At 45.1% G+C, this 27,643-nt stretch overlaps 1 protein-coding gene across 4 annotated transcripts in view; it reads right to left on the bottom strand.

Annotated features, from left to right (window-relative positions):
- Window positions 1-306: 306 nt before the first annotated feature.
- Window positions 307-27,643, bottom strand: part of cdh7a (cadherin 7a) — a 181,607-nt gene continuing 154,270 nt past the window's right edge. For 3 of the 4 annotated variants that reach the window (XM_053858449.1, XM_053858451.1, XM_053858450.1), the window contains exons 10-12: window positions 21,737-21,854; window positions 17,505-17,753; window positions 307-2,919 (exon numbers count right to left, since the gene is read on the bottom strand). In XM_053858449.1, coding sequence (XP_053714424.1) covers window positions 2,405-2,919; window positions 17,505-17,753; window positions 21,737-21,854 — 882 coding nt within the window. In that variant the 3' untranslated portion in view covers window positions 307-2,404. The remainder of the gene's footprint in view (window positions 2,920-17,504; window positions 17,754-21,736; window positions 21,855-27,643) is intronic. The other variant, XM_053858452.1, reaches the window with a different exon arrangement.

Genomic DNA, 27,643 nt, shown 5'->3' with positions numbered 1-27,643 from the left:
TCACGAGGGAGGTGTCCAGGGGCCACCTGAACTACATAAAACGCATGAGAGTCCAGACGGCAGAGTGCTGTCCCTTGGCTCAGCTCTTTCAGTACGGTGCAGTGACTGCAAAAACAACTTCAGGTCACAGGATATAATCACCATAAGACCAAAACTTTATTGGAATGAGATGTTAAAATGATGTTTTCCTCGACACCTGATCCTGAGGCAGTGTAAAAATATTCATACCCAGGACGATGTTTTTAACCAAGAAACGTATTTATTATTCAATAATAAGGAACAGAATATCAATTTAACTTCTGGAAAAAAAAAGATAAAAACGTTACACAATTCTGAATCTTCAAAATGAATAATCATACATATCGGTAGTACATGTCGACACCCAACAAAAACGGGACAAAGTAAAGTCGCCGAGATATGATTATCATACAGTGTGTTCTCTCGTATATACGCTGGACTTTCCAAACTACAGAAGCAAACCTCATCCTATCACAAACTTCACCCCAGCAGACACTTTGGAAATAGATATGCTTTTCTTTTACAGTCTGGGGAGGCGTGGTGAAGTGCGCCCTCCGTACACTACACGACTTGGGATGCTTCAGGTAAAAAGAAAACAGATGTTTGGTTGGATTATGGGGAAAGAGTTGACTGATCTGGAAATGATACCTGAAACAGCCAAACAGCGGTTCATTTGTTGGAGTTCATGGTCAGTGGACTTGTTCTACTGATGAATGCCTTTGTGGCAGGGGTTGGGTCAAGGCTGCACCAGTCAAGACAAAGAAGCCCTGACTTCCTTTGTGTTCCTTTCTGAAGGAGTCATTTCCAGGTTGGCACTAAGTCCGAGGTGCGGGTTCTAAGAAGAAAGGCTCACCTGCGCTCAGACAGGGGTCAGCAGGGCCCCATTCTGGAGCCAGACCTGGTGCCTGGTGTTTAGAGCAGCTAAACACCATGCTTCCATCCGAAGACATCTATTAGCTGTAGCAAGAATACCCCACCCACCCAAGGAGTGGGGTCATATAGTCCGTTGAAGGGCAGACTCCCTTACCGGCCCGAGAGTCCAGACTCAGGTGAGCTGAACACCCAATGACAGTACAGTACATTGGGTTGCTAACTCAAATTCATTCTTTGATATTTGTGGACAATTTTGGGTTAGTTCCAGGTTCCAGCTCAGAGTAACCTTAGACCTTTTCTGTGTGGCGTTCTCCCCTCTGTGTGGATTTACTCTGGTTTCCTCCCAATGTCCAAAAACACACAGAGGTTGACTGACTACTCTAAATTATCCATAGGCGTCAGTGGTAGTTTGTCTCTGTGTTCCCTGTTGGCGACCCTTTTATGGTGTCCCCCACCTCTTGCCCAAGATACCTGGAATATGACCCTCTTACCCCGCGACCCACAAAAGCAGTGGAATATGAATGAATGTACAGAATTTTATTTATTATTATTTTGTGTCTGACTTGGTTTGAGGAGAGTATGTACAACAGAGTGTAGCCAGGAGAAGAGCTGCTGGTGTGTAGTGATGATTCTTGTGGACAATGAGGACCAGTCTTGAGGCCAACTACTGCCACCACTTGGGACACACCAAACCACTTTTATTGTACTGACCACTGCAGAAGCGCTTCAACAATTAGACGGCTGGCACTGTCTCTTCGCGTGTCCGCTCCGTCTGTGTCGGATACCGGTGCACTAATCCGTGCGAGCTTCTTCTGCCCCGCCTTCTGAGCTCTGCTGTCGTTTGATACTGTCTGAAATGCTTTGAGGTCAAGTCGTGTAAGATCAGAATCGCTACAAGTAAGTCCTGACCAACCACATTTAGCCTCATCATAGAAAAAGCTGAAGTTGTTTAACACCATGACTGCGAACACGTCTCGTATTTGAAGAAGAAAATCGCCTTACAGGACCATCCTATGAGCAGAGTTCCCAAGGTGCGAGGAGATCCATGTCAAAGAGAACCCTGTGTGAACTGCCGTTAGAGAAAATGCATATGGACTGTTTGGTGACTACCGACTGGGAGACAGCTTGTCGGGATGAAGGTTTCAGCACAAAGATGGCGAAGGAATGCTTCAAAAGCGGGTCGCCTGTCGCTGGAATGAAAGGAGATTCACCGTCTCTGTCACGTTTATTGGTCAACGCCTGAACCGCCGTCCAAATTCTGAAACCTTTTTATGTCTCTTTGCACACAAGGCTTCCGTCTTTTTTTGAAGTCTGCGTCAAAAAACCCGGCAGACTTTTGAAGATCCATACGAGGAGGTAAACAACCGCAGCGTTTTTTATTTGCTTCCCGTCCAATCTCTCTGGTGTTGTATTTGAATCTCCTCCGTAAGGCGTTCCACACCACCTTCTTCATAGACAATAAATAACTTTTTTTTCCCAAGGTCCAAGTAACATCAGAAGACACTTGTTGTGGCTATGAGAAGACACTGGTGCCGTCGCTGGTGCCGTATAGGTCGGCCAGCTTTTTGAAGCGAGGTCCCCAGTTGCTGAGATATTCATAGTTCTGATCCGAGTCTGTACTTAGTGACTCCAGGGAGCTTAATGACTCCGCCACGGAGCCGCTGCCTTCGAAAGCGTACGTCTGCAGCGAGTCATACGGGGGCGCAGAAGGGTCGATGTCAGCATCTTTGAGTCGATCCCAGATGAATTCTCGAAACACGACGTTGTCCGGCAGCGACTTGAAAGGCGGACGGGAGGCGGAGGTGTAGTGGAAGAAAGTCGGGGTATCGGGCGTGACATCTCGCCGGACGGTGGGGTCTCTGATGACGTTGAGGTTCCGGAGCGTGACCATGTCGAAGGCCTCCGTGTCTTCCTCGCCTCCGCCTTCGTCGTCGTAGCGGACGATGTTTTCTCGGATGTCTCGCTCCTCCTCCAGGATCAACGGAACCTTCCTCCGACGGCGCATCGTGACGATCAACAGAACCATCACTGCGGAAAGGAGAGAAAGACCAGTTACACAAAGAAGAGTTTGGAACTTAAGTTCCAGCATGTTTGTTTCCGTCAGACACAAGCAATTTAAGTAGAAAAACAAAATATATGTTTGCTTTCAGTCGTCACAGAATTCCAACCCCTTCATTTCTTTGTTCATTCCACTTCACAAAGATGCTGATACATTGATGCATTTTGTTGCAATTTGTTTTGTTCAGCTGCTGTGTGTCTCCAAGACTGAACCCTCAGCCTCCACCAGCCTCCGCTCTGATCCCATACATTATTGCCGAAAATAACTCTACGCCCAAGCAACCTGGCAAATGTCTAATGATCCTCCATCCATCACTGTCGCACCAGGGTCGGTGAAATATCGCGCCGCACACCCATATTTCTTCTCTGAGCCACAAAAAAAAAAAGGCCAGGAACCAAATTCACGCAGCACTTCAGCATCTAACAGGGAGCAAATGGAAGGGGAGGAAGGTTTGGAGATGGATGGGCAGGTGCAAGGTTTGGCCCTGGGACTCTTTATTTCTTGTGTCCTGACTGTTTAAAAAACAGATATAAGATGGCCGATATAGTCTCTCCAGTTTGAGAGATTCAAAACTCACACGCCCCGTGAATCACAAAATAATGCTGAAGTCTCCTTTTGTCAAGCGCCACTGAAATTCTCCTCCGTCTTCCTTCTTCATGGACATCACTGGTTGTCTTCCCCTTCTTTATCTCCAACATTCTCCTCTATAGAAATTCCATTACATGAATTAAATAAATGTAATGAGTTCACTTTTGGATGTTTTCTCCTATTAACATTCACATTCTGGCTATAGTTTGTCCATCCATCCTTCCCTCACCTGAGAACTTGAATCACATTTTCTTTTTCTTTGTCTGTCTTTGGTGTTTTCAGTGACATTTATGCCTTGCTTCAGTTATTATTCCAGTCACATTTTACATTTATTTGGGCTGTTTCCCTTCAAATACCATTTCTTTTAATTATTTATTGAAATGTGCATTATGAATGTTTTTGTTTGCTATTCTTCAATAAATATATGTTTGCTTTTATTTCTTTTTTAATGTAATGCATATATATATTTTTTTTTACCATTTATTTATTTATTAAAAAACGATTACATTGAATGTACATTTCTGAATTTCTGATTTCTTCCAAAAAGACAACCCATTACTTACTTTATTACTCAGTAATAATTACTGAGTAATACAACTTTATTACTTTATTACTCAGTCATAAAGTAAGTAATGTTTTTATTGTTGCTGTTTTGGTTGGTTTATTATAATTGTTTTATTACTTTTTCAAACTGCTTTTTTTCATTTTCTCCAAGTGCTTAACCTTGAAATTTCACAACTGTTTTGTTATTATGGAAATTATGTTTTTATTTTTCTTTCTAATAATGTGCCCATAAATAAATAGTTAACCAATTTCCTTGCATTTTGTGTTCCTTGACATTTGTGTTCCTGACCATAGAAACAAATTATGAGGGACCGAAAAATATAGTATAAATTTCTTCACCCAAACAAAAGCTAAATATTCAACCAATTCATCTGTGAACTCTGAGAAGTGTGTGATGATGAAGCCAATCGAAAGTCACACCACAAGTTTTCCACAACTCTGTCCCAAAGCAGCAGATTGTTTGCTCTGATTTCCGCAACTCTGAATTCCATTGGATCCAGGCTGAGCCTCTCCAAAGTGAATTACAAAGTTAGGCTTCCCAGCGATGCTCTTTCGGGTTCACTGGACTCCCTCCAACCTTCAATCACATCCAGCTCTGATGGCGGCGAGCGGCTGCTGTCGGCTGTTTCAGGAACTGGTGTCCTGCGCTGACAGCTTGAAGAGACACATTTATTCATTCACTTAGGAATGCATGAGAACATGTTCAGATGGTCTCATATGCACAAATAATGGGGAAAAAAGTTTCTTATCTTCAGTCCCTATCTCACAGTACTCAGCAGACGGATTTGTTCTTTAGATACTCGAAAACAGGAAGTCCATGTCACGACCGAGCCGCCCCAGCTTGAGGGTCCCTCCTAGCTTGAGGTCATTCAGAGCTTCCACTTTGGATCACTCTGATCAGGGCCACTATCTAAAAAGATCGGACCAGGTGGAGCTCCATCTGAACGGAACCTCGGACGAAGATAAACATACTTCCTGATTTAAACAGGCTAGTTCTTGGAACTGACCTGTTCTCACTGCCAAGTTCCTAAGTGTTAAACTTCAAGGTCTCATATTGAGCCCACAGGTGGGTCGGTTTAACATGCATGACTCCAAACAGCAGTGATGGGCAGATGGGGTATCATGAAACAGTATTGCTGGGGTGAAACAGTGTCAATGTTCAGAGGCCACTAGATGTCGCGCTATAGAAACGATTGAGTTGGATGAGTTGCTCAAGTCCAAACATTTTACAGCAGACAGCTGTTTCATAAAACCTACCTTCAACACTGTTTCATGAAACCTCATCTACCCATCACTACCAAACAGAATTCCAGTCTTCACTCTGTGAAAGTCAAATAGGCTCATGTTTTAGCCTCTCTCTCTCTGGCATCTCTTGAAGTGCAACTACTGGTAAAGCACAAACCAAACTGGGAAAGTGATCTCCAGTTTAATATTCAAGGCAAAGTTTCATACTAACCTCGACAACAACACCTTGAGTCAAATGTATTCCAAGCAGGATCCACGTAGGCTAACACATTAGCACTTTCTGCTAACTGAGACCTAGCTGCTGTTTGAGATGCCACATTAGAGATGCTCTGTGATCCAGGGTCGTCCTGGGGTGTCGAACTGCAGTGACATTAGTTGGAAGTTGGTTCTCTAGTCCAAATCCAGCCCCTGTTCTCCTGCTGCTTCATATGTGTGATCCAGGGCAAAGTGGGCCAGAAAATAACCTGCATTTCCCCATAGACTTCCATTCGTCTTTTTGTCCAATCTTAGGTCCCATGGACCGACCGGAAGGGGCGGAGACTTGGGCTCCATATACTAGGGCTGCAACAAACAACAAGTCACTCGCCATCGTAATGACTTGTCGACTAGTCATGACACGTACGGCTACAGACATGTTGACGAACAGGCCAACATGTCTGAACACTTGTATTGAGCTAAATGTTGTTTTGAAACGTGTCTTCGTATTTGCTAAAAATGAGGTGCGAAAGGTTTGTCGCATTCATCTGAAAATGTTCCCACACTTTTGGATCACAATAGGTCCAGATCATCATCCACTGAGCCAACGTTCTTGAACCCCATTCTTGATCGGCTTGATAGCCGCGCAGCAATGCCAGGGACAGGCGCCATAGTGTCGCACCCTGTCATGTCCTGAAAACGTGATAAAATCCGTTCAAGTTGTTTTGACAGCAAGCAGTGAAATAAACACCCAGGAAACCTTGACCTCTTGCCGAGGGTGAACTCAAGACACGGTGTGAAACGTCTGCGCCTGTGATGGCACTGGAATTTGTCTGACAGAGACACGATAAGTGCAGGAGACACTTGACGGACGGATGACCGGTCAGAATATCTGCCGTCGTCGCACCAAGCCGGTGTTGGGTTTCAGCGAATCCCCTGGTCACAGAAGCAGGTTTACCAAGTGAGCGTGCTCCGTAAACTTGAAGAACATGTGGGAGAGTTTGGCGAGAAAGTGAAGTTGCCGGTACACATCATGACGGATGGCTGTTTGCTCTCAACCAAATGCTTCCTGCGCCGTGATTTATTAGCGACATAAAACAGTCAGAATCTCCGAACCCCGCTGCTGATTATCAGAACCGCCTTTTGTTTATGACTCAGGTTGTTTTTATTGTGTTGCGGCCTTTTCCTTCTTACAATAAACAGTTTATGTGTTTTCGTTATGAGCTCCTGCTTTTTATTTTCTCCCAGCACGGCGGCGTCTGCCATTAATTACAGTGGAATATGATTTAATATCTGTCTGGCCAGGAAGCGGAGGGGCTTTTGCTTAACGTTATTAATACCTTTAAATATTCACGACAGAGCAAACATACCCGTGAAATGCATCGAGGCCTATTGAGTTAATAAGCGGAAAATACCATACGATTTTCTCAACATAACTCAGAATGTTGTGAATGGACTTTAATGACTGTGATAGTCAGGAAATGTTCCACTTCGGCCTTGTTTGGTAAAGAAGTTGTGCGACCAAGATCCCGAACTCTACTGCCACCTGCTGAGCGGGTTGAACTTTACAATTAATGTGATTCATGATCATTCAAATGCAAACAAGTTTTCTAAATACATAGACACATTAAACAGAGGGCAATAGTGGGGAAAAAAAGATCTCAAAATAGGTGGAAAAGGCAGTTTTTCCTGCTCAACACATTCATTCCCAAGTGCTGATGGGAGGATGAGGTGTCATGAAACAGTGTTGCAGGGTTGATGAAACAGTGTCCTAGTTTTCAGAGGCCACTAGACGGTGCTCTTGGTTTAGAAATGATGTGAGGTTTCATTGAATGAGTTGTTCAAGTCCAAACATTTTGCAGCAGACAGCGCCATCTGGTGGCCTCTGAAAATCAGGATACTGTTTCATGAAACCTCATCTACTCACTCGACTCCCAAGGTCTCTCAAATTGACAGTTAAGAAGCGGAACTTTTGTCCAAGGTTCCACGTTGCTTGTCGTCATGTCTGGCTTTCAAGTCACTCGAGTTTTTCTCGCGTGGCATTTCACTGACGCTGTTGGCAGCGTTTCACTGGACTGTGCCAGACGTTTAAAAAGCATGTGAGGTGCGAGTGTTGACACACAGGGTGGAGCTCCTTCTGGTTCGGTTAGCAACAATTTCATGTCACTTGGCATCAGAAGTAGCTCATGATCATGAGCTTGAGTCAAGGTTGTGGTCCCACAAACACTTTTGTGTGTGTGTGTGTGTGAACCGATGAACTCAAACCTGAATGAAAGTATTTCTAAAAAACTTTTAGGATTTGTTTGACTTTGGTGTCATTTGGTGTCACCTCTGGATATTGCAAGTGTTTTGAAGGCTGTGTTTACTGTATGCTTCGTTGAGGTATACACTCTTTTCCTCGTCTCCTATTTGAGTGTTGGTGGAGCTCTGCAACGCCACCTGCTGTCCGACTGAGCTCATTGTAGCCAGTGATGCCTCAAATGCGAATGATGTGGAGAAAATAAACGCAAGCTACTAATATTGGCCACAAAAACCTCAATATGTTTGGTAATGATCAGCTGCTTTCTGAATGTTTTCTCGTTCGATTCTTCCAGACTTCTATTGTAGTTTCTATTTTGCACGACTGATGGATGTCATGAATGTATGAAGCAGCATCCTATTCAAGACCGATGTGTTTCATGTTGGCGTCGAGGACAAGTGGGCCTCACTTATGTCTCTTATTTTAAAGGTGTGCTTTTACTTACGTACCGTTCTGGTACAATTAAAATGGCTTGTTTATTTATTTTTTTCCAAGCAGCAGGTGCGGACTCTCCACCTGCTTATCCTATACCTTGTTGTTCACGTTTGACGCTTCAAATTCCTGGAAACCAGAGTTCACAATGGGTTTTCCTTTCTACCTGCCACTGGACCAGAGATGCTGGATTGTAGTCCATCATCTACTGTGGCATTATAGTAAAGCAATGAAGCACTGAAGTTTCAAGTTCAACCTTGAACTGAGTGGTAACATACTGTACATTATGAGGGACGGAGGGCAGTCAATTCAAAACGGATGCCAGAAAAGTAACCAGTTGGGTTTGAGCAATGCACCTTCAGAGAAATGTATTTCTCGGAGCTTCAAATTATCGGAAACTATTTAGCGACGTGGTGAAGTTAAAAAGTCGGAGGGAGAACAGCGTGGTAACGTGATGAATCACTGGAGACGATTTACAGTATATTTCTAATAAAGAACGGACAGAAATAACTGCTGGGAGATTCACTACATTATGTCCTAATTGGGCCTCTGGAGGACGGCGCCTCACCTGGAATGGGGAACTGAAAGAATGTGATCTCAGTGAGATTTGGTGTCAGGCGTTTTCAAGGACATCAAAAATGCAAACAAAAAGCTCGACATTAAGCAAGTCGGGCATTAATTGTTGTCGCTAAAAATACCAGTCTGTGCTAACTCGCACAGTGTGAAGTCTCCGGGAATAAAAGTAGAAATATGTTTTACTTGAGTGTGATTTTGTTGAAGGTCCCCGGCAGTGCTGAGGCATTCTGATGATGCTTCACCTTCCAGGGATTTTTGTTAAATCCTGTATTACAGACAACATCTTTTCCCTCCCACACACGTCCATCCCTGCCCTTGCACTCTAAAACCAAGTGGACCTTCTGCAGGTTTGTTCCGGGTCCTGTTTACACTCGGCTCTTCCAAAAAAAAAGGATTAAAAAAAAGGCGCTGAATGAAAACCAAGTAAAGAGCACAGATATGACCGATAGAGGTTAACATATTTGGTAGGTGCTGGGTAGTTGGGGCCGGAGCTGACCCACGAGGCGCTTTGTTATTGTGTATAACACAGGCTCTGTATGCAGACGTGTCCCGTTAGCTCCATTTACTGACTGTTTTTTCTTCATATTGAGGTGTAAAACCTTTCCTGTCTCCACACTGGAGCGTGGTAGAGTGTCACAGGGGAGGTGCTGGAGCGCTCACTCCAGGGTTTGATGTCCTGTTGTGGGCTGGAGCTGGGACAGGGATGAGGCCAGTCTGGGACAGAGCGTGACTTGGTTTATGACTTTGTCACAGCCAAACTGCACAGAAGCGCACATTCAGAGCTGGACACGCACCGGGCACCTCTTCACTTCTGGAGAGACGTCACTCACTCGGCAACCCCTCCCACATGCAGCGGCCACACACATAGAGGAACAGCCACCTGCAGCAGACGCTCTACATTCACTCCTACAAAAGACTATTTTAAGGCTTGGAACGCATTAGTTCTTTTTCCATGCATTGTCATGGGAAAAATCCATTCAGATTTCAAACAATTCACTTCTCTGAATATATATATATATATATACATATAGTATCTGACTGGTGATCAGATCAAGTGGCCTCTGAAAATCAGGACACTGTTTCATGAAAACCTCTCATGAAAACTGTTTCCTGTGCGCCTGGTTAGTGTGAGAAGGCCCCGGGAAACATGCTGCAGCAGCTTTCTTGAGTGAGGACGTCTGGACTTCACTACTAACTCTACAGACTTTCTGCTCCAGGAAGATCAAGGCCTTTCACTTAAATTCAACAAGGGAGGAGGCCAAACAGTTCAAACCCCTTCACAGCCATTTAGCGTTCATTTGTGATGCTGCCTCACCTATTTCCCTCCGTCGCTCTGGAATAAACTCTTTCCAAAGGGGGTTAAACACTAAGAAAAGTTTCCCCAAATCAAGGCAGTCGTTCCAGCTTCTCCTTTTTCGATCAACAAAAGCGTCGTACAATGACGGCGCTCTGATGGGGGTTACACCACGTCTGCTGGTTTTTATGAGCAATAACGTACCTGGTATTTGTCGGCTCGCCGCCTTTGAAGGCGTGTTAATCATTTCTGAGTGTCTTTGTTCTGAAGTCTTTCTGAAGCGGACGCCGTCCTTGAATGGCTGCACGCAGCCTCCTGTGACCGCCAAGTCATTCAATTAAAATAAAGACAACTAACATACCATCTGAAGGGACGGAGAATCTCATCGCTCGCTTTTCTTTCAATGGAATCCCTTTGTATTCTGAGTGCAAACTGTGAATATTCTAACCTCACCTGACATCAAAGGCATCATCTCTCCATTCAGGTTTCCTAATCAATTATTCAGTATTTGTTGAAATAAGGAGCAGCACATCCCATTCTGCTGCACCGACGGGAACAAACATGTCGGTACAATACTGTCGGAGGATAATGACAACATTCCATAGAGGAAAAACGACAATGACACTTCATATTTCAGGATAAATTACTGCACTTAAATCATATTCATGATCCCACCGTAGGTTTGATGAGGTTACGTTTACGATCCACTCATCCCGTTCCCTCCTGGAGTTCGGATCAAGCTTAAGTTATGAGAAAACTTTGGAATTCCAAAGTTAGTCAGCCGAGAGCCACAAGCTTTCCCCAGGCTTCCTTTAGGTTATATATGCCCAGCGCCCCGAACCTGAGGAGGCCTCCACCTTTCAATCCCTACACAGTGACCTAGTCCTAAGCATAAACCTCAGGTGACACGAAGGCTTTGTCTTTCAGCTCAGCTCTCTTTCCACTGACAGGCAGAGGGCCTCATGATGGAAGACATGCATCTTGCCCCCAGTTTCCGCCGGAATATTTTTGCATTGCATGTACATCAGAGAAGTGTTAGTGAAAGTGATGGGTAGATGAGGCTTCATAACACAGTGTCCTGACTTTCAGAGGCCAGCAGATGGAGCTGTCTGCCGTCAAATGTTTTTCTAAACCAAGAGCGCCATCTAATGTCCTCTGAAAATTAGGATACAGTTTTCTGCAATACTGTTTCATGATGCCTCACCTATCCATCACTAGAAAGCGGGGCAAGAAGTGGAGCGACATTTGGATCTTGGATCACATTTCTCTGAAACCTGCAGGAAGACAAAATAAACCAGTGGGTATTTCAACTCATCCTGTTATGAAATACTTGTGGTGTTAACGTAGCAACGCATGGTGTCGTGATGAAACCAGATTTCCTGAGCCATGTTTGCACCACCAGTGTGAGCCTATCCATAGGAAGGTTCGAGCACTGACTTGGAATCCAGGGCAACCGTTCTCTATCCGTGATGCAACCACAGGCGTCTATTGCAAATGAAGTCACATGTGGGGTCCGTCCTCACCTCATGAAGAAGACCTCAAGATACCTGTCTTGGAGAACTGTCTAATCTCCAAGTCACTCTTGTCCTTTACTGACTGAGAACCATGATCCAGAACCATGACTCAGGGGAGGTCATCCTCAACCCTAGCAAAGGCAACTCCACCCTAACATCCAAGAATTTTAAGAACCACTAACAAACCACTGACAAAAGGCAGCGTGCAGAGTCCAATCCGTGTTGCAAACGTGTCCACGCTCGGGTCATTCAGTGACCAAAGGGTCGAGAATGGGATTGATACCGCATAGGATAAAAAGAGGAACACATGTGAATGTCTAATTCCAATCCAAATACACATTCTGAGATGTTTTAAGACTAAAATTTCCGTCTTTTCATTGGCCATTTCTGTGTGCTTTTATTGTTCCTCAAAATACATTGAAGGAATACTGAAAATATATTTGGAAGTATTTGCATTTGAAATTGCATTTTTATCTTGAACGTCTCATGCCTGTGTTGATATATGTTCAAACTAAATGCATATAAAATGAAATATTTCAAGAGGTTTCATGGTATATTTACTCTTCTTAATACCCTTACTTACATTTAATCCTTTTAGGTTCCTTCTAAGTCTATAGTTTGGATATTTTTCCGTCTTGTTTTGTAGTCATAAACTGCCTTTTTTTTTATGGCGGCCCCTCACAACTGTTACAGTTTCTAACGTGGCCCTTTATGAAACTGAATTGCCGACCTCAGAATTAGGGTTAGGAAAAGGCATGGATTACAACAACAGTCATAAACTAAACAAGGGGCGCTATGTGCTCCTCTACAGTTCTACAATCTGCCCATCCTACGTTGGGATCAGTGGAAGACTGAGGGTTAGATTAGATGTCCCACATCAGTCCCACTTTTGTTTTATGGTGAAAAGTGGCCATATCTGTTTCACATTTGTCAGTGATAGTTGTGTGCGTCTGGGACGTGTGAATTTAAAATTATTTGGGAGAAAATCGCTTCACTGCAGTCAGTGAGTCAACACAGTGACAAATGTCGGTGAGTCACCGCGGTTTACATCAATATTATCGGACAGGAAGTCCACAGAAATGAGTTCGGCATGTGCTACCTGGAAGGAATTCAATAACAATAATAATGCTTATCGTTATACGACTATCGAAAAGAACAAACATCGACTTCATTATCGGGCGGTAATGATCAGTCTGAGCTGGAGCTCATTAAAACACAGACTCAGCTGTTATCAGCTCGTGTTCCCGCCTCATATTTGGAGATAAGACCTCAATCTTGAGGCTTAACTCGTCGGGCCAGTGGATGAAGAAGGTACACACATACATCGGCCTTTAGAAGCACGCCGTGTCTTCACCTATATTCACACAGATGGCTAGGAAATACACACTCGCTGAAAACTGAGGCTCTCCTGAATGAGTCACTCAACTTGACCTGAATTCCACGGTTGGATGGCTATGTTCAGGTAGTAATGCTCGTGAGCGGCCATCGGGGGTCTGGGTGAACTTCTGAAATGTCAGCATCTGGGTCAGGTCAGCCGCTGATGTCACACGTGTCTTGCTAAATACACAGCTAAAGGGCTCCTATTATGCAAAAGCGACTCCTCCGGGTTGGTATTTTGGGACCTTGTTGCCTCAGCCTGCATGGGCAACATGGAATAACGCATTTTGGAGTCAGATTTCTCCTGGTACAGGATTTAATAGTCAGATCCTATTTGATGAATCTGTTGTTTGGCGACGAAGTTGCTGATGGAGTTCTACACGGCCATCATCCAGTCCATCCTCACCTCCTCTATCACCGTCTGGTACAACAGCGCCACCTCTAGAGTAGACTGTAGCACATCGTACGTTCTGCTGAGAAGGTGATCGGTTGCAACCTGCCACCTCTTCAGGACCTGTATGTCTCCAGGACCCAGAGACGTGCAGGTGGGATCAGAGCCTTTGACCCTTCTCACCCTGGACATGGACTGTTTGTTCCTCTTCCCTCTGGCAGGAGGCTACGGTCCATCCAGACCAGAACCTCCCGTCACAGGAACAGCTTCTTCCCCTCGGCCGTCAGACCGTTGAATTTGTGAACAGCCATGTTGTTATGTTATTTTATTTTATTTGTCAGCACTTTATTCCAAAACACTTTCCTAGTTGGTGGGCTCCCCACTGACCATGGCAATAAATTAAATTCTGATTCTGATTCTGACTCTCTTACTTCACTCTCTGACACCTTCTTCCGAATCAATGTAAGTGTATCGTATTGACTCCAAGTGACTCACGACTGTTCAGGGATTTATGTTGCACAGAGAAGTGTGACTCTCCCTCTAGGTCCAGGTTTGAGTGCACACAGTATGCATCGCAGTATAGTCCACCCCAGCACGTCCTCCCCTGTCACATATCCTCCTCCCGAGCCTCACCCCATCCTCCACACGTGCTCATTCACCACACCTTTGGAAACTGTAGTACTTTGACTCGAGTAAGCCAAGAGTTTGTCAGAGGTTGCCTGGTGAAATGCTTCCCTACTTGCATTAGAATCGAGACCTTTTACCATTCGGATGTCAAATGTCAGGGATTGTGATAATAGACAGGAGCCTGAGGCCAATGACCAGACAACTTTGTCGAATTTCAGCATCTCATTTCCAGCAAACAAACCTCTCAGCTCTCACAAAATGCCAGAGCCTGGATTTAATTGACTCTCCTGGCTGGAATCCAGCGATGTTTTCCATGTCGACATCTTGTCTGTGGCTGAGAATTGGGTTGACCCGGGTCATGTTTATTGAAGAGGAAATGCAAGGGGAGAGCATCTCACCTTCAGTTTGACCCGCCGGCCCTGCAGCTTTAGCGGCGCTGCCAGGAGAATCCCAATCCTCGGCGGGTCTCAAAGCTAGGTAGGCGGCGCTGGGCTGCCCAGCTGTGCACAACACAACTCTAATTAAATTTGAATTACGGCATTAAACTTTAAGCCGCTATCTTGCCTGCTCGACTTTCACGGGCGGGAGCTATTGTTATGCCGCGGCGCCGCCCGCTGCGGATATCTGCTGTTAATCATAGGACTCATAACAAGCCTTCACCCCGGCCACCCTGAGAGCATATTTCCTGTCACAATCCCACGCCAGCAGTTCTCTCCCCTGTCTGGCGAAACATTTGCAGCTCCATTGATATCGGCAGTCGATGTCTCGGCGTCGGGGCTCGACGACTTCCAATGCAATTAGCCGCCGCTACTGATGGCTCTTTTAATGCCCATCCATCTACAGACTCACTCAAAAGACAATGTCCTAGTTTGGCTGTGAATGTGCTGCTGCTGTCAATGCGCCGCGATCAAAGAGACAATAATGAAGCGGTCGGGGAACAGTGAAAGGAAACCAAGGAGCTTAAATCTGGAAATGTCGCTGGATTTCAGCGGCGTCGGGTCCGTTCTGCGCGCTGGACGTGCAGTTTTCCAGTTGACCTATGTGAAGAATGTTTCATGATTCGCTTTTATTTTGCACCACTTCCTCTTTTGGTCTCCTTCTCTGATTTGTTGGAGCTTCACTTTGGATTTGGCACACAGCTGGAACTAATCTACACATCACCATCCTACCCCTTCAGCACCTTGGTTCCAGCAGTGAGTGGCAGATCGAATCAACTGGTATCTAGGTAATTGGCTTCCGCGTTTACTTCCCTTTGTCCGCTCGCTCTGTATTTTCTGATCTCTTGGTTTATTCTCCCTGGTGCCTGAGTTAGTGTTGTCCTCTTCCTTTTTTTTTTACTTCAGATCTCCGCGTGTTTCTTGTTTACTCTGATTGTAATTTAGTTATCTCGTGTGCTCGTTTTGGACAACCGCGTTTGTGAGCTTGATTTTTCCCTGACCATCGTTGTCTTGTACTTTCAGAATCCTCATTCGTGATCTCCCGGTTTGGTGACGTTTTTGGGTGGACTTATTTCCGTTTGTGTTCATCTCCCGGTTCGGTGACGCCTTCACTTTGCATTTTTTCATCTCTTGTTTTGATTATTGTGAATTCTTTGTTGAGATTAAATATCGTTTTTTTTTTTTTTTTGCTACTCCGTGAGTCTTGTTCATTAAGGCATTTGGGTTCCGCTCTGCGAATCCCAACAGAATGTTAGTAGACCTGGTGTCAAGGGGGTCACACCACTTGACAGTGTTAGATAGCTAGAATAGAATAGCCTTTATTGTCATTGTACCACAAGTAGTAACAATGAAATTGTACTCTTTTCCGACACAACATAATAAGACATAACAGGGAGGACAGGAGTAGCGATCATAGTGAGAATAGAGAACATGAGGCAGGAGGAGGGAGAAAAAAACCAACTCCCATACGAGGCTCCTGTCAGTGGGGGCGCAGTGTGGGTTTCGGAAAAAACACCTCAGCACATGAGCACATCGAAGACACGACAACAGAACTCAAGGACTGCACATATCGGAGGGGGAAGGCAGTTGGGATGGGAGGACTCCCAGTGCAGATGAGGGAAGCCGCTGACATTCAGGCGCTGCCATTTTTCTGCGCTGAGAGGGAGGGAGGCACAGTGGGGGCCAAAGAAGGCGCTGAAGACAAGGGTGAAGAGTCAGTTTGCCATAGTATAATGTGCTTATGTCATGATCGGGTAATGATCAAGTTTGGAATGGAATCAGACTTCTTCTTCTTTTTTCTAGCCAAATTACCCATGACTTTACGAGGGACCGAACCGGTCGATCAACTGGCCGATCAATTGGGGCCGATATCCCTAATTCTGCAGGATTGGCGATGGGCTGATTCCTCTTCTGGAGACATGTACTGACCTCATCTACCACAAGAACAGATCCTCACTCCCTCGGTGTTATATATTGACTTGGACTGTTCTGACACCCAAGGCAGCCTGCAGCATTTGAAACCATATTTCAGTACCCGTCATGTCGGTTACATGCCCTTGAATCTCACGGTTTCATCTGAACACGTCACACACTTGGACAAAAATAAATGGAACATTTACTGCAGCCGTTCATACGATGTCACGACCGAGACGATAACTTTGCAAAACTGACAAGGGTCTAGAAATGTTGATGCATATGAGCATGACTGTCTTTGTTTTTGTGAAGGTGAAACTGTCATTTTAGTTTGTCTAAATAAGTGCGTTAAGTCAGTTGCTGTTGATGGAAATGTGTGTTGAATGGTGATCAGCTAACACCCACACAAACCTTTCTGCCTTTGTTCAAGTAGGTTTCCGGAGACACTGGTACTCCTCTGAGTACTTGGAGCCAGGTGTTGTTTTGGAAAATGATTGTGTCTCGGTGGTGAAATCATAGAACGCACGGCGTGGACAAACTTGCAAATGTTCTGTTGGACTCTTCAAGTCTTTTTGTGTAACTGTACACTCCAGAAATCAGAATTTGGTTTTTGATGTTCAATAAAAACACCAAGTGTATGTGTGGCATCATCGTGGCCAAGGCTGACTGACAATGTCATTCACACACACTGGAAAAAAAAGCTTTTTCCAACTAAATATTTAGGCCACTCCCACTACATCACTCGGGCTTCTGCATCATCATCCCTCAATTCGCTCTCCTTTATTTAACCAGGTTAAAAACTCTTTTTCAGATTTCATTGGAGAAAAAAATGATGAACGTTCACCTCAAAAAGCTCAGGTGAGGTGCGATTGAAATGCTGGTACAGACAACAAAGAGCATCCACATTGAAAGCGTCTTCACTTGTCCCAGCTATCTGGGATATAAACCGATGTCTGGGCATGTTGAGGATGAGCTAGAAGAATGTTCTGATCAAATACATCAGTGTATGAAATGCATCTGTTAGATGCTAAACACCCCACAGATCTCCTTAGGGGACGTTGTCTCCACCGTTACATGGCGTTGCGGTCGTCGTGCTCTTACCTAGAAGTGTGATGATGCAGCCTAAAATGGCCAGCAGGGCGCCGGTGCTCAGCCCTGTTGCCGTGTACGCCACGGCTCCACAGGACAGGGCCACGCCGTCGGAATCGCACTCGCACACGCGGACGGAGAGCGTGTTGGTGCTGCTGAGCGCCGGACTCCCGCTGTCCATGATCAACACCGGCAGGCGGTACACTGGCTGCTCCCGCCGGCGGAACCCCCCTCGCTTGGTCAAGATGGACGCCGTGTTGTCTGCGAATCGACAGCCAACGTCAGTAGATGGAGGGAGCCAGCGTGCAGCCTGGCTACAGGTCAACGCAATTCAAATGAAAAGCCCAATCGCTGACAGCTGGTGTAATTAACACGATTCACTCGGTGACACGTCGGGCTGTCGCTCCGCAGGACGAGCACCTGTTGGCTGGGAACAGCTTCCCTGTAATTGGTGCGTGAAGCATGTGAACACATGATGAGTCAAACATTATCCAGGAGTTTCCACCTAATACAGTTCGGCAAACACTACAATGTGAGTCACTTCACCCAGGTCTTCTGAGTCAGAGCAATCGTGCTTTATTACAAGGTTGTTATTTTCAGGACTATTTCTGAGGATATATTTGCTTGAATCCAACTCACTTCCTGCCAAGTTAGTGAGCCATCATCGCCATCAAGTGAGTCATTTGACTCATGAAAGATCCATGACTCAACAGTTCAAAAGGACAGGAAGTCAACAGAGTGATTCATGTCCATGTGTGATTCCTTTGAGGATTGCACGTACTTGTGTACAGGTGTTAGTGGAAGGGTTAGTGAGTCGTCGAGTGGACACTTGCATCAGCACAAACATATTTTCTGTCCTTTTGGCAACAACTTAGAGGAAGAGAAGCCGAGTAACAAACAGGTGACTTGAGTGTAACTGTCTCCAGCAGGGGGCTCAAGCTGATCTACAAAGGCAGGTGTTATTTCCTGTCAAATAAAGAGGGCACCTTCTCACCTACCAGGTGAAGCTGTCTCTGATTGGTTGACCCTGGTGACGCCCTTTTGCAGATCAGTTTGAGACCCCGGGTCTACAGGGTTGACGTGAGAGTCGATGCTTTATAAAGATGCTTTTCGTGCTTTTTTTCCTCTTAAACTCTGCATCAAAAGGTGGGTCAGTGATACAAAGTCATCCGGGAGAGACCCAGAGTACAACCAGTGCTAGTTAGCTTCAAGCTAGTGCCAGTGGTTCTTGTCTCCTCCTAGTCCTCTGAGGAGAGGGAGGGTCAGGGAGTCACCTGGAGACACCACAGGGTTCTGAGGAGAGGGAGGGTCAGGGAGTCACCTGGAGACACCACAGGGTTCTGAGGAGAGGGAGGGTCAGGGAGTCACCTGGAGACACCACAGGGTTGTGAGGAGAGGGAGGGTCAGGGAGTCACCTGGAGACACCACAGGGTTCTGAGGAGAGGGAGGGTCAGGGAGTCACCTGGAGACACCACAGGGTTCTGAGGAGAGGGAAGTCTGCATCTCTTCGCTGTGGCTGCTGCCCCCACGATAAAGACTTGTGGGCGACAACAGCAGGGATTCAGTGAGAAAAGCAACCTGGAACACCACAGGCTTCCATATAAAACCCAAGTTACCGGTCTAAATCTGTCCGTCGCTGCTCACGTGTAGCATCGCAGCAAACTAATCCTCATTAGAAATGAGACAAAAGTGTTTGCAGAACTGTCTGCGTTTAGTTGTTACAATGGGGGCCTGTGCAATGATGAAATAATGCCCAACACCCTGGCGCTCCATAGGAGGCCAGCTTTCTTCATCCGCCCACCGCCGAGCTCGTACATGTCGGTGTGCAGACGGAGAGCTCACACTGGGCGGTGAGGGTTCATGCTATCCTGTGATCAGTTGAAATGTCTCGCTCCTGGATGTGAGGATTTTCCATTGAAAAAAAAAAAAAAATAGGTGGCTGTATGTCGGCAACAGCAACTAGCTGGGCAGGAATATATCTGTCGAGAGAGTGAAAGGAGTCCACAAAGAACCAGCTCGGTGTGGAGGTCCGACTGTGTTGAGGTGAGCGAGAGTGTGCACCTATTCAGTAAAACAGATAAACATCCATCGCCGCCTTGCTAGGTGGTGGTGTGAAGGCTTTTCTAGCTCATGATAGTCAAACATTGAAGGAGAGATTTTTAAAATGCTATTTTATTATCATTACTACCTTATAACACAAAACATTCTTATGTTAATCCATAGCATGTTGTGTTCATATAATAATAATAATAATAATAATAATAATAATAATAATAATAATAATAATGAAAATAATAATAATAATAATAATAATAATAATAATAATAATAAGAAGAAGAAGAAGAAGAAGAAGAAGAAGGATGCATAAATTATAAACTAAAATCTTGATTTGTGTAAGATTTTTTTTCCAATATTCAGTCATATTTTGTTTGTTGATGATTCCAACTACTATTAGTCGTATTATTGTATGCTTTTTACTTTTATCTGTTATTTTACCACAAGTACCACAACTTTTTTTTCTCCTGACAAAATGTATTTACTTTTCCAAAACGACGCCCTTCGACTACATTTCCACGGCCCTGTTGAGCAAAACACATTACTGTTCACAATTTAAAAAGAAATTTATTTACCTTTTCAAACGGGATTATTTGAAAATCTGATGCTCATATAAACAGTAGTTGTTTTTTTTTTCTCTCCCTTGAAAGCAATTATTAAAAGCAAAATATAAAAAAGTGCCTTCATATGCTATTGTTTCCAGTATACTCATGATCTTAAAACATTGTCTTATACTTGAGTAAAATTTAATACTATTTTGCTTCAGTGTCTTCTGACTTGATAGCTAATTTTAACTGTCTTTTTATTTATTTATTCATTTCTTAAAACAACTATTCTGCATTGTCAACTTGTAAATGTCGGTCATTTTAAGAGATATTTTATGCGGTCATCGTTTTATATGTTAAAAGCAGTTGAATATTGTGTGGCACTATTTCTAATAATCAGATCAGCAGCTGTCGAAGATGTTGTAGCTCCCCGTAACTGGAGGCAGCTGTGGATGACATCATCCTTTATCAGTCAATAAAGCAGGGTATGTGTCAGTGCTGCGCTCAGGTTCCTCTCAGGGCAGTTGAAATGACTAAAATGAAATGGTTCATAGAAGCACAGCCTGGTCCTGAGTGGAGCTGAACATGTGGCGACTGTGTTGCACATTCATATACACGTTGGCTTTTCCTCCTTAAACAGCCGTTTGCACGCCGACATGCTCCACTTCCAGAGGAAAGTTCGCATTCTGTCTTCATGAACAGTTACAGAAACAAAAAGCCAGCAGCAATGTTGTCACCCAAGAATTATGGTTTCAATTGGTGCAGCCGGGCTCGCCGGGGGGCAACAGTTTCTCCGCGTGTCCTCCCCGCTCTGCCAGATTGCTGCCGACCGGACTGTGGCCAGATACAGAGCAGATAGAGAGAGCTGAAGTGAAAGTGTCAATTGCCTCCGGATTCAATATAGCGGTGGCAGGGACGGCGCGGCGGGAAGGTGGGCGGAAATGGAGCACAATAACTTGACCGACACCTTGGACTGACTCGCCCGGCGATTTGGTCGGAGGATGTTTGGATTCAGCCGCTGTTTTGATATGATCCTGGAAGCTCTGACAAGGACGGACACCTACTGAGCTTTTAAAAACATCTCTTAAATACACACACACAGATATGTGGGGGGACATTGTGAGGTTTCTCATGGCCATAACCCTTTCCCCAGCCTCTCCCCCAAAAGCAGCCAGAACACATGGCTCACCTGAACCAGGACTCTGAACCAAACTGACACCCATTCAAAGTGACCTAGTTATATATATATATATATATTTAAACAACAAAGTATTAGCTTGACAATAGCACAATAAATCTCGATGGTGGCTATATTCAAGTTTTTATATCACCGTAGTTAAACTTAAGCTCTTTTAATATCTTGAAAATATCCATATAAAAATGTCAAGTCCATTCAGAGTGGTGGAAACCCTGGTCATTGTGTAGTGAAAAACCTCCCTGAACCAAAGCCAAGAGATGCTTTTGTTTGCTTTGGTTCAGGGAGGATTCCTCCATGTTTGTTGTTGTTGTTCTCATCCTAGCTGCCACGTGTCTTGTGCATCAGTGGGATCAGTGGAGTAGGAACTCCTTAAATTAAAGTCCCACCACTAAAATATTTATATATATATATATATTTTTTTTTTTTCCCGCCAACAGCTGACTCACCTTTGTTGTCCCGGAGAGTGAAGTTCTGGTTTCCGGCGACAGGAGCAGTTAAAGAAAAGTAAAAGCGATGACCACTCAGAGGCTCGTCCTTGTCCACAGCGCTGATGGTCTGGATCTCCTGGAGACAGATTCAACACAGGAGGGAAATGCTGAATTGTCTGGCAAGCTCACGATAGCTTGAATGATTCGGTACAAAGACACTTCCCCCGGGGGAAGTGATTCAGATGCGTGTTTGACACGTATACTTGGCTCCGCCTGAGTGGAGGACAAGTAAATTGGAATTCTGATCAGTGAAATAGGTGTTGAAAGCTCTGAGGTGTTCAAGTAGATGAACCCTGAGTCATCCAGACCCTTTTATTTCAGGTGGAAAAACACAATCTCAGTCACTCTTCTGACTCAGGCCAATAACAGACTCTGCCATTTCTATCCATTGTAAAGAAGGTTATTACACATCATTGGACCGTGATGAGTCTTGGAGTTTGTTTACTTCCGTTGCGGAGCTGAAGCTGGTGCAGCCGGACATCAGTCCTCTCATCATCCAGCTACTGGCCACATGCTATCTTAGTAACGCTACTGGCTACATTCTATCTTAGTCATGCAACTGGCTACATGCTAGCTTAGTCACGCAACTGGCTATATGCTAACTTAGTCCAGCTACTGGCCACATGCTATCTTAGTCACACTACTGGCACAATGCTTACTTAGTACAGCTACTGGCTACATGCTAGTTTAGTCATGCTACTGGCTACATGCTAGCTTAGTCACGCAACTGGCTATATGCTAACTTAGTCCAGCTACTGGCTGCATGCTAGCTTAGTCACACTACTGGCACAATGCTTACTTAGTACAGCTACTGGCTACATGCTAGCTTAGTCACCCAACTGGCTATATGCTAACTTAGTCCAGCTACTGGCTGCATGCTAGCTTAGTCACACTACTGGCTACATGCGAGCTTAGTCACACTACTGGCAAAATGCTTACTTAGTACAGCTACTGGCTACATGCTAGCTTAGTCACGCTACATGCTAGCTTAGTCACACTACTGGCTACATGCTAGCTTAGTCCAGCTATTAACCGCATTATCTAGGTTGTGTAGTAGAAATTCCAACATCTTTCCAGTACTTGGACAAAGCTGTTTACATTCATTTTAAATGTCTGAACTTAGCCGAACTAACGCAGTAATTTGATTTTCAGAGCCGACATGTAGACCTTGTCACCCACAGAGCCTTGGGTCAACATCAGTGAGAACATATTCATCGAAACGCCTAATGCCTAAAGATGCATCACAGTTAACATTGGACGCAAAACTCCTCTGGAGAATAGTCGAGATAGATATGTGATGCGCTGAGGAACGTGCTGGTACAACCATTGATCATGTGGCCCAGAGGCCCTTGGACGTTGGGCCAAGGTGCGCGGAATGGCATCGAGAAAACTTTGTCATACACCCAAAACATCGTACAATGGACCTCCGCCCCAAAAAAGGTGACTTTCCTGAGCCTCCAAAAGTTCCTGATATCTACATGCCGCCAAGCACCGCTGAAAACAGCAAGACGTTTCCTGAGTCCAACCTTGTCTTGGACTGGCTCCCGTGAATGTCTGGTCGGAATATCACCTCAGATCAAAGGCTTCCGTGTTTTCCCAGACCAGAGCTGAAACTGTCACATCATCCCGTCCCGCAGCAGGTTCCTTCACTCCGCGTCTCTCTGAATCACAAACACTACAGGTTACGTTTGATGACAGCAGAGGCTCAGCGATCGACTGACTTCCACAGAAAGACAAAACAGCAGCGCGTTTGAAAAACAAGCAAGGGCCACCAAGGAAGAAGCTGCGGTTCAACAAGAGCCCTTTGAAGACCTCGAGGAAGAAAGAAAAGATAAAGCAGGAGAAGAGTCATTTGAGTTCACGGGGAGAGTGAGAACTTTGTTTTGATGGCTGAACTTTTATCTGGAGGCCAACACTGAAGCAGTTAACCAGTTAAACCGATCCTTTAACACGAGCTGGAACTGCGCTGAAAAACAGGATAAATGGATGTATTTTTGTTGGCGCAGTGCACCTGCTACAGGGAGGAAGCAACACGTCCCCCTAAAACACCAGCAGCCTTTTCATGCTGAATACAAACAGGAGCATTAGCATGCATTGTGATGCAGCTAACCGTTAATTAAGAGCAGCACAATCATGGCAACTACTGCACGGAGCAAATTATCGACAAACATGATGGAGCCACGGAGGAATAACTAACAAGACATCCGTGTAGTTTGCAAATATCAAGCAAGTGATCCAATTAAAGGAGAATAACAGAGCAGATAATGAGGGTGGGATGTAAAACTGTTTTAGCCAAGAAATGCATGTTAATACATTCTGTCCGCTTCCTTCGCCTTAAAGGGAGTCAGCTCACATTTGTCATTTTCATTTTAAAGTAAGACTCGTGCCAGAGGCGTGAAAAGTGGGAGTTTTTTGTTTTCTTCAGGAGAAAGTGCTGCTGCAGAAACCAACGCACTCTGACTCCAAAGGTGTCACACATTGATGACTGATGGACTTTTGTGTCTAGTGTTGACGTTAAGCCGTAGACGTTCTATGTCGCTATTTTTGGACAACACCTATACTAGTTACAAGTACGAGCTTTGGGTAATGACCGAAAGGATGAGATGGCGGATACAAGCGGCTGAGATGAGTTTCCTCCCCAGGGTGGCTGGGCGCACCCTTAGAGATAGGGTGAGGAGTTCGGTCACCCGGGAGGAGCTCGGGGTGGAGCCACTGCTCCTCCACATCGAGAGGAACCAGCTGAGGTGGCTCGGGCATCTGTTCCGGACGCCCCCTGGACGCCTCCCTGGGGAGGTGTTCCGGGCATGTCCTACCGGGAGGAGACCCCGGGGAAGACCCAGGACTCGCTGGAGAGATGATGTCTCCGCTCTGGCCTGGGAACGCCTCGGGATCCCCCGGGCAGAACTGGAGGTTTGTGCGGATCGGGAAGTTTGGGCTTCCCTGCTCCGAATGCTGCCTCCGCGACCCGACCCCGGATAAGCGGCAGAAGAAGAAAGATACCTATACCAGTCTGCGTGGCACGACTGGGCTAAGAGAACATTTCTCAAAATGTGTGCAGGAATATTTTGTTGAATTCAGTTTGGAGGTCCCACTGCATTTCACAAGGGGCCATCAATATTATATTTGCATTGTACCACGTCTGGAGCTCAGCCGTGCACTTAACTCCAGCATCTGTCAGGCCTCTCACGTCCACCTGGAGCAGCAGCCAGCGCTTAAACAGGACCACATTACACCCAGCCCGTCGTCCTTCCTGAGGCTTAACTGAACACTGAAAGATCCATTTGAAACACTTGCTCTCAATGTCTCCATGGCTTCTCTCCGACACGACACTCCCTCACGGGTCCTGCCCTCCTAAACTGTACATTTGTCTGGCCTTGACTTAAAAAAAACATCTTTGTTCTATCTAGGTCTGTCATAGTTGGTGTCCATAGTGTTGTGTGTGTTTGTCGGCACGTGCTTGTTCAGCGTATTAGAGGAAAGGGAGATTCATAAATTGAAAAAAAAAATGAAAAATTGAAATGTTCAAGTCACTCTGAGCCAAGTCAACGATGGAGCTCGGTCTGTCAGAGCATGTCGAGATATAGGAGGAATTGTTGACAGTCATTGATATTAGAGCAGTCCTTCTCAAATAGTGGGGTATGTGACCTCGATACACACTTTTTTGTGTTTAAGTGTAATTGTACATCCACTCGTGATTTATTTTTATTTTTTTAAATTTCAGGCAAATTGATGCACCTTACGTCTTTTCTGTTACAGACAAAAACAATGTTCATAAAGTTATTCTTTATTATAAGTTATGTCTATATTACTTTCTTTTTTCCTTTCTTTAATGTTTACATATATATTACAGTGTTATACAGAGGTGTACTTACAGTAATTTTATAGACAAACAACAATGTTTACAGAGGCGGTGGAACATTGACTTCTTCCTGTGTTAGAGGCACAAGGTTCCGTGATCAAGCGATGAAGCCGCCTCTCACAGCAGCAACACAAAATCACAGGAGGAATTAGGATAAAACTCACCCCCTGTTCTCGGGCCCAGTTCAGTCGTCATGGCGCCCAATATAAACCTCATCCCAGCGTGAGATACATCTATAAGCAATATCATTTCCAAAACGTCTCGCTCCGGGCAGCAGCGTGAAGCAGCAATTTCTCAATGTTTAGCCTTGAACCACAACCCGACATCCTTTTATTATGTAGCGCCGCTGACATACGAGCCCATAAATAATGCAGCAAACAGAAATAAACCAATTTATTTACAGCCGGTGGCGTGTGATTTAATGGTTTTTATTCAAATAAACGACGTATAGAGGTTGTTCTGCCGTCGTGGCGCACGGACAACGGAGTGGGAGTCGCAGCCTAGTAAATTAACGTCAAGCTTCCTGAACCCCTTTTGTGGGGAAACTCATCTGAAGTGGCCGAGATCCAAAAGATTATTGAGAGCGGTGAATTAGAACAGAACAAGTCGGGCCTCATCGGCAAAAACAAACGTTACGAAGAGTCAAAAAAAGGGCAGGGAAGATGCGCTGAGACGTGGATTATCAGTTGTCAAGCGTGATTAAACGCTGCTGGATACAAGCTGTCAGGTATTAGAGGTCGGTGTAGGTGGTGAATGACATCCCGCCAATTATCAAATCTGGCAGGCGGGGTGCGAACTCATGAATATTTCACTTTGTTTCTTAACAAAATTTAAATATTTGCGCTTTCATCAGAAAATCTAATCACAAAGGATTATATTTTTGTTTGCTGTTTTCGCAGCCGAAGCAGAATTAGCATAGCAAGCAGCCGGCGCCAGAGTAAGAAAAAGGTTATCTGCTTTAGTTCTCCGACATTCGCGCTAGCTCTTCTATAAACAGACAATGTTTTGCTCAGCGGCGGATCAGTGACAGGTACAAGCAACGATTGAGAATCCAAACAAGCTTGTCATGAAAGCTGCTTCTCAGATCACAACTCTCTTATGGAAATCTGATGGAATGCTCCCCACACGGAGGATGAATCCTCTCCACCAGCTGAACCCCTTTTTTGATGTCCTTTGAATATTGCAGATGGATCCGGAGCTTATCTCCGGGACGGAGCGCCGGCGCGAGGGGAAAAAAAAAAGACTGTAAATCATCCTTAAATCAAACACTTTGTAATGTATAATGCCTTTCATTAGCGCGGCTCTGATTTCCCGGCGTTCCGAAGAACCTTTTTGCCGCGGGATTCTCTAATGGGTTGAGTCGGAGAGCAGGGGGAGCCAGGCTCGGATGTAGACATAAATTCTCGCCGAAAGACATTAACGGCGGCAGCCGACTGCTGACTGTCACCGTCAGAGACGGAGGAGGCGATGAATCACAGAATTAAAGGTTTCCCCAGTTGACACAAGCCTGTTTGTCATCACGAGGGGATCAAAAAGGACAAAGGTGGCGCCGTGTGTTGATTCAGAGGAGGCGCGGCAGCATGCAAATACCAGGATAAATATGCAGATAGCTTTTTTACTTTCAGCTCTTAAAGAGCACCTGTGTAATCTTGAAAGGGGCCTTGTTCTGAGGGACTTGCCCCGACACTCTGACAGAGGAATCCCACGGGACTCCACAACCTGTATTTACTGAAGCACAAGCCAAGTGCAAAGTGAAATCTTATTTCCATAATTGAACCTCTTTTTCACTCCACTGCTGTTGTGTTGGAAGCTTCCCAGAGAGAAGAGCAAGTGAGGCACCATGCGATGGTCATAACAGTCGATCCATCCAACCAACTGAACCACAATAGGCTTCCAAGTGCTTCACAATGGACTGAAATTGCGCCGACATATATCGAGGCCCCTCTGCTCTGTGAAAGCCCAACACTCTTCCACCGAGGGTCATATTATCTATTGAAACCGCCTTT

The sequence above is a fragment of the Synchiropus splendidus genome, chromosome 3 (assembly GCF_027744825.2).
Source record: "Synchiropus splendidus isolate RoL2022-P1 chromosome 3, RoL_Sspl_1.0, whole genome shotgun sequence".
NCBI lineage: Eukaryota > Metazoa > Chordata > Actinopteri > Syngnathiformes > Callionymidae > Synchiropus > Synchiropus splendidus.
The sequence above is the reverse complement of the archived record's forward strand: the minus strand, read 5'-3'. Positions and strand labels throughout refer to the sequence as shown.